Below are 7644 nucleotides of genomic sequence, written 5' to 3'. Positions count from 1 at the left end.
AGGGAACATTGTGTCTCACTGCAACAAAGTATCTAAATGTCACACCACATATCATGAATAGGCTAACTACCCACTTTAATAAATAGTTTTATTATAGCTCTTATAGAGCACTCTATTTTAATATATCAAGTTTGTGTGGTACAGCAGACAGGTAAGAAATAAAGACTCCTTCCACACAGAGCATTGTGAGGCTTGCAGCTGTCAAACTGATTCTCCTGTGGGAATCCTGAGATGTCCTGCTCTGGTGCAAGATGTCAGTATCATAGCCATGCCCCACACTTTAGGCTGATGCCTTGGGCTGTCATAATACCATGACATCCTGCGCTGACGCTACGTCACAATCTTCTGGCCATGTCCAGTGCTGTCACAGCAACAACTGGTATTACCAGGCTGAGAGGCCATGTTGTTATGGTACCATGTGTTGTGGCCTCCCCTATTGAACATAGGAATCAACCTACTGGATCAGATCTGAAGTCCAGATAGGCCAGAGCCATGTCTCTCACAGTGGACCAGAAGATGCTTAGTGGAAGGAATAAAAACACTAAAGCAGGTAGAGGTAAGGTTATCTGCCCACCACAGAAAGCTCATCCTACTAATGATCAGAGCTCAGTAGAAGCCGCAAAGCATACGTTTAAGATCCCAACCATTGACATTATTTTATCCCTAATTATGATAAATCTTGGCTGTTCTTATCTTGATAAAATTCCAACCCCTTTTTAAGTCTTGCTAAATTCTTGGCCTCCACAGTTTCCTGTGGCAGGGAGTTCCACAGGCTAATTGCACACTGTTCCAAAACAGTAATCTCCTGTCTCAGTTTTGAATTTGCTCCTCTGCCTGTCCTGGACCCTCCCTAGGGGGGTGTCAAGAAGCAGGGAAAACAGAAGCTGCAGAGCCCCCCTCTCTGGGTCATGTTATTGGCTCTCTGCTTTGGTGTCACCCCAATCCCATGATCCTTTAGGGCGCCCTGTCAGAGTCTGAGGCTGGGTGGCAGGGACACAGACAGGGCATACCCTGACTATGGCTCTGCAGGCCCCACCCCCGCCCTGCTCTGAGAGCGGGCAAGTCCATTGTTCGGTCCCTTTAAGACTCCCCCCTTTTTTCCATCCGTTTGGTTTGCCCCATGTTCCTCCATCGAGTTAGCCCTTTCGACAGTCAGAATCGGCCACGTATGAAACACTAGAGTTGCCCAATCAGGAAGAGGCGGAGATAGCCGACCTCAATCGCCGCGCTACCGCCGACGTCTCCGAATTATCCAATCAGATACAAGTTGGGGGGGCGGACTAGCCAATCACAGAGAAAGGAAACGAAGGACGTGCTTTCCATTGGTCACTCTGTTTAAGGAGTCGGCTCGGAGCCTAACTCTGATTGGTCAGAGGTGTGTTGACAAACATCGTCACTGCGCCCGCTCGGTCGAGCCCAGCTAGACCAATCAGAAGCGGGAACGACAACGAATGACATCAAGATGGTCAAATGGGTTTCCTCCCTGCCCTAAGGGAGAGGAGCAGCACGGTAGGTTGCGCGCCGGGCGCCGGTACGTGGCCGCGGGGAGGCGGGGCGAGCAGGGCTGGTTGCGGCGCGGCGGGGCCCCAGTCCTGGTGGCGGGAGCGAAGGTTCATGTCGTAGCGGGCGGCGGCGCCGGGCTGAGGGGCCGCTCCATGCGGGCGCCGCGGGGCCGGAGCGCTCTGGCGGCCCTGGCTGTGCTGGTGCTGCTGGGGGCGGCGGCGGCGCGCGAGCCGGCTCGGGGCGATGCCCGCGGCGGGGAGGTCGGCTTCGGGCTCGGGGCGGCCGCGGCTCCTGCCGCCCTCCCGGCCGGGCCCGACGTCACCGTGGAGGACGATGAGGGGGGGGTGGCGGCGACCGCGGCGCCGGGGGAGCAGGAGCCCGAGGAGGAGGAGGAGACCCGGCGCGGCGCCAGGTGACAGGGGGATGGGCGGGGCGGGGGCACCGACGGGGCTGCGGGGGGTGCGGGGCAGCAAAGGACAGGGAGGGGGAGGGGGCCCCGCAGGGAGGAAGAGGAGAGGTGTGCGTGTGGGGGGGGGGCCCCCGCAGGGAGGAAGAGGAGAGGTGTGCGTGTGGGGGGGGGCACCCGCAGGGAGGAAGAGGAGAGGTGTGCGTGTGGGGGGGGGCACCCGCAGGGAGGAAGAGGAGAGGTGTGCGTGTGGGGGGGGGGCACCCGCAGGGAGGAAGAGGAGAGGTGTGCGTGTGGGGGGGGGCACCCGCAGGGAGGAAGAGGAGAGGTGTGCGTGTGGGGGGGGGCACCCGCAGGGAGGAAGAGGAGAGGTGTGCGTGTGGGGGGGGGCACCCGCAGGGAGGAAGAGGAGAGGTGTGCGTGTGGGGGGGGGGCACCCGCAGGGAGGAAGAGGAGAGGTGTGCGTGTGGGGGGGGGGGGCACCCGCAGGGAGGAAGAGGAGAGGTGTGCGTGTGGGGGGGGGGCACCCGCAGGGAGGAAGAGGAGAGGTGTGCGTGTGGGGGGGGGGCACCCGCAGGGAGGAAGAGGAGAGGTGTGCGTGTGGGGGGGGGGCACCCGCAGGGAGGAAGAGGAGAGGTGTGCGTGTGGGGGGGGGGGCACCCGCAGGGAGGAAGAGGAGAGGTGTGCGTGTGGGGGGGGGGGCACCCGCAGGGAGGAAGAGGAGAGGTGTGCGTGTGGGGGGGGGGCCCCCGCAGGGAGGAAGAGGAGAGGTGTGCGTGTGGGGGGGGGGCCCCCGCAGGGAGGAAGAGGAGAGGTGTGCGTGTGGGGGGGGGGCACCCGCAGGGAGGAAGAGGAGAGGTGTGCGTGTGGGGGGGGGGCCCCCGCAGGGAGGAAGAGGAGAGGTGTGCGTGTGAGGGGGGGCCCCCGCAGGGAGGAAGAGGAGAGGTGTGCGTGTGGGGGGGGGCCCCCGCAGGGAGGAAGAGGAGAGGTGTGCGTGTGGGGGGGGGCACCCGCAGGGAGGAAGAGGAGAGGTGTGCGTGTGGGGGGGGGGCACCCGCAGGGAGGAAGAGGAGAGGGGTGCGCGGTGGGGGGGGGCACCCGCAGGGAGGAAGAGGAGAGGGGTGCGCGGTGGGGGGGGGCCCCGCAGGGAGGAAGAGGAGAGGGGTGCGCGGTGGGGGGGGCCCCCGCAGGGAGGAAGAGGAGAGGGGTGTGTGGTGGGGGGGGCCCCCGCAGGGAGGAAGAGGAGAGGGGTGTGTGGTGGGGGGGGGCCCCCACAGGGAGGAAGAGGACAGGTGTGGGGTGAGGGGACCCACAGGGAGGAAGAGGAGAGGTGTGTGCGGTGGGGGGGCCCTGCAGGGAGGAAGAGGAGAGGCACAGACACGGTGCTGTGGAGAAGTGTCTTGCTAGCATCCACAACTAGATTTAGGGGTCTTCGCCTTCAACCCATATGGGGAGAAGTGTATTGCTGCCCCAGCCTTGTTGGTCTTATGTTAGGAGTAGTAAGTTCCATTCCCCTTGGCTTGTCTGCTCTCTTATCGTTGAGGGTAGGAAAGTGCTAGCTGTCAGCCTGTCTCCTTCCCTACTTGATTTCTGGGAAACTTTTCCACCTTGTGCCTTGTTTCAAGTGTCTTGGTTTGTGGATCTGTAGTTTGCTGATTTGAACACTGTGGCATCTGAGCTCCCAAGCTTTTGTCACTCAAAGATGCTGACCCCTTCCCTTCTCTCTTCCCCAACTACAATGCTTTGCAACTGAAAGTGCTAGTGTAAATAGTGCCAAAGCTATTGGCAGACAGTGTTTACACTGCCCAACCTTTATTCACAGGGCTTTGTGGCTAAAAGCTATGTCATGTAGACAAAGCCTTGAAAGTCTCTTTAGCCTATGCCCTCTCCCAAACACCTGCATGTTATCCTTCCATTGTGATAATAGTCTGTAACTGAAAAAAAATAACTAATAGTCTTGCAGCATTGCAGGAGCAAAAGGGGAATATGATCAAGTATTAATTGTTCTGCTAATAAAATACACTTCCAGGCTTCCTTTTGAAGTTAGAGACTTGAAGCCTTGAGTTCGTAGATTTGAGAATAATTCGGTTTCTACAAGTAACTGTCTGGCTAACCCACATCCTGTGCCATGTAAAGATTTTCCTCTCTCTTAAACAGTGAAGAGTTGTTTTGTGCATTGGTTCATTAAAAATGATAACATAGCTTGCTGCACTTCTCATTCTAGCTAGGGGAAAACAACCTTCTGTTCTTTAATTTAAAATTAAGAAAATGCATATTATACTGAATTACTACAAAATCTTGAGAGATCTCTCTGTATAAAATATTCAGCCTAATAATTCAAAGCTGAACACTAAAGGTAGCCATTCTCTGATTCGTGCAGTATAATAGTCTTATAATGTTAATTGCTTGTGCTTGAAAGATGCAGATTCTTATCAGGAGTCACACTTATTCATTTGTTCTTGAACAACAGAAAATAGTAGGGCACTTTTGAATGTATGTGTACTTGGGGTATTAATGCTAAAATATATTGGTGTTGCAAAAACTGTTAATACGGTGAGCATCCTATATTCTAGCTTTTGAGGGGGTTTTCCTCTCTGCATCAGACAGTAAATAGTCTTAGGGTTATTAAATTGTAAAGTTCAATAGTGCAAGTGTTGAAAAAGTTATACATATGTGTTTAGGGGCAAAGGTTATGAAATTGGGGGAATATTTTGCTATTCACCGACTTCTTATTCTTAAGACAGCTTGCAGAATCTTTTATATATTGTGCCTGAGAAGATGCCATAGTATTTCCAATTATGACTTAATTTGTTGGTTTAAAGAACAGAAGAAGGGATGTTAATTCTAAAGTGTTGGGACTGACCTGGTTGCTCAGTATAGATAATGGTTGGTTTTGCTTTGTTTCCTTAAACACAAACTTTGAAGCTTGTCTCTACTGCAGATACAAAAGCCGTGGACCAAGTGACTTGGTCCATGTCCTAGTTTTCATCTCATAGGCGGTATGTCTCTACTTTCTCAAGAGAGACCCTAACTTGAGCCTTCCCAAAATTATCTAGCTATGAAGCTTTTTTTTTAACAGCTTTATTGGTTTCACATGTCTACATGTATTATGAACTCAAGCCTCTCCACTAAAAAGAGTTAACTATAGCTGAAAAGATGCAACATTATGGCTTTGTCTACACTGGTCCCTTCTACGGAAGAGGCATGCTAATTTCTAACTTTGGAATAAGGAAATCCGCGGGGGATTTAAATATCCCCCGCGGGATTTAAATAAACATGGCCGCCGCTTTTTTTCCGGCTTGGGGAAAAGCCGGAAAAGAGCGTCCAGACTGGCGTGATCCTCTGGAATAAAGCCCTATTCCGGAGGATCTCTTATTCCTTATAGGGCTTTATTCCGGAGGATCGCGCCAGTCTGGACGCTCTTTTCCGGCTTTTCCCCAAGCCGGAAAAAAAGCGGCGGCCATGTTTATTTAAATCCCGCGGGGGATATTTAAATCCCCCGCGGATTTCCCTATTCCAAAGTTAGAAATTAGCATGCCTCTTCTGGAGAAGGGGCCAGTGTAGACATAGCCAACAGGATTTAGTTAGGGTAGAATTCATTCATATACTAATGGAAAATAAACAAATACTGTGCACCAGTTACACATGCTTGTTTTAAAATTGCTTTTGTTACCATCTGTTTGCTACCCCAAAATTATTTTCAATGTCATTGTACATAAAACATTTTCCACTAAATAGCTACAGTATAGTGGACATTATATTACAAGCCTCATCTACTAAGCAAATATTTTCTTCAAAACTGTAATTACTTTGAACATGCTATAATCACAAGATAATACCAGCTCAGCCATATATATGTAAGTCTGAGAGAGCTTCATTTATCTGGAAGCAAAGGTTTGGCTTCAGGAGAAGTCAATGTTACAGTCTAATCTTTGGTGTATTGTTTCACTTTGAACTTAAATGCTTTACACCACATTCACAGCCTTGAATTATTTGAGATATTTCTGATACAAATCTTTAGCTTGCTGTCAAACAATATTCCTGGGATTTCATATATATTAAATTCTTAATTTTGACCAGTAGAAATTTTTAAAAAAAATCTCTCCTTTATCTGTGTGAAAGACTCAGAGTAAATAGACTATACACAGGAAATAATGGAACTGATTAAAGTGTGAACTACTTCATGAAGTAATATGAAAAAATTGAAAGTTTTCCTCTAACTTTTTTAGTCATGTTGGTGCTACTGATAGCATTAGGTTAAAACATTCTTACACATGCTATTTTTAAATTGCTAATACTCCTTTCAAAAAGACACTAATAGCTTTTCTCAAAAGGATTTATAAACTGGGTAGATTACATGTTTTTTCTCTGAAAATTTTCTTTTGTCACATTTATAATTGGTATTGCATCAGATTTTCACAGAATACTGTAACAGATTCTTAAAGCAGTGATCACAGTTCAAGTAGAATATGCTTAGTGAAAGATAGAATTGTTAAGAAATAAGGTGACTGTTTAGCCATTTCTGTTCGTAACTCTTGTGTTGCTTGAGTATGCTTCAAATAAAACTGTTACTCAGATGCATTAATAGACTGGAGAGGATGTAGGTATTCTGCATGCATCACTTGATTCAGACATCTGATCGAGAATGTTTAATGAATGGAGGATTCACTATGACTGCGTTCTCCCTTTAGTTTGTATTTTAGTTAAACCTGAGAACTTTTGAAATTAAAGTTGTTCTAAAAACACCAGACCCTATTACTTGCATTATCACCAGCACAAAGTGACATGTTCATACCAGCTTCTATCTGTTTGATAGTCGAATACCCCAAAACCAGCTGAGGATTGCACTTATGAGAAATATATCAGTACATTTGAAATTTATTAGACTGTCCACGTTTTTTATAATTTTAAATTCTTTTCATTAGCTTTTGAATTTGAGATTTTTAAAAGCTAATGAAAAGAATTTATTCTCTCAAATTAATACAGAAAAGCCCACACAGATAACAGACTTTTCACACAAGTGACAAAGCTGGTCTGGAGCCTAACATCTTTAACAGTATCTGTTTATGGGAAACGTACAGTTCCAATGCTCGCACAATTGTTCTTTATACTGTAGTTCTCAGTGTAAGTGCTTAAGTACAGATACACTAAAGGTTGAATCTCTCTGGTCCAGCAATATTTGGGGTCTGGCATGATTTTAGTTAGCTAAATGTCCACTTACCATGGGTATAACCAAGTTTCCTGCAGTCAAATAAAATTTGTTTACAGCCACCAGTCCTGGCTCTCCACGTTCTGTGCTTTTATTTTGCTCTAATTTACCTCTAAATGTCTTCAAGAGTCCAGTAAACAGTGGAAGTGTTGCTAAAGCTGCTGGACAATATTGATGTCCTGTGGTCCGGCAAATTCTTTGGTTTGGCTCCAATCAAGTTGCAAGGGTGCCGGACAAGAGAAGTTCAACTTATACATTATCAGCCTGGTTGTGATTCCTGTACCTTATAGCAGTAATTATCATATTCAGCTTATAAAACTGCTAGCAAGTTTGAGTGAAGCTGTGGTGGTCATATATTTGGCAAAAGAATTGATGCTTTCTTAGTTGCATTTGTAACCACCTGGAGGCAAAACTGAACCTGGGATTTCTAGAGCTTAGTGTAGGAGCCTCTACAGCTTGACCTATAAAGCCCAACATGTTCTCAGCTTATTCTGTAGAGATCTCACTCCTTACAGTGAGAAATAAG

The 7644-nt window shown here is 48.5% G+C and overlaps 1 protein-coding gene across 4 annotated transcripts in view; it reads left to right on the top strand.

Annotated features, from left to right (window-relative positions):
• The first annotated feature begins 1486 nt into the window (after positions 1 to 1486).
• The window catches only part of EIF2AK3 (eukaryotic translation initiation factor 2 alpha kinase 3), a 70804-nt gene continuing 64646 nt past the window's right edge, over positions 1487 to 7644 (top strand). For 2 of the 4 annotated variants that reach the window (XM_075930964.1, XM_075930962.1), the window contains exon 1: positions 1558 to 1915. In XM_075930964.1, the coding sequence (XP_075787079.1) occupies positions 1656 to 1915 (260 nt within the window). In that variant the 5' untranslated portion in view covers positions 1558 to 1655. Of the gene's footprint in view, positions 1510 to 1556; positions 1916 to 7644 lie in introns of those variants that run through there. The other 2 variants (XM_025185612.2, XR_012904441.1) reach the window with 2 other exon arrangements.

The sequence above is a fragment of the Pelodiscus sinensis genome, chromosome 5, assembly GCF_049634645.1.
Source record: "Pelodiscus sinensis isolate JC-2024 chromosome 5, ASM4963464v1, whole genome shotgun sequence".
Classification (NCBI taxonomy): Eukaryota; Metazoa; Chordata; order Testudines; family Trionychidae; genus Pelodiscus; species Pelodiscus sinensis.
The sequence above is the reverse complement of the archived record's forward strand: the minus strand, read 5'-3'. Positions and strand labels throughout refer to the sequence as shown.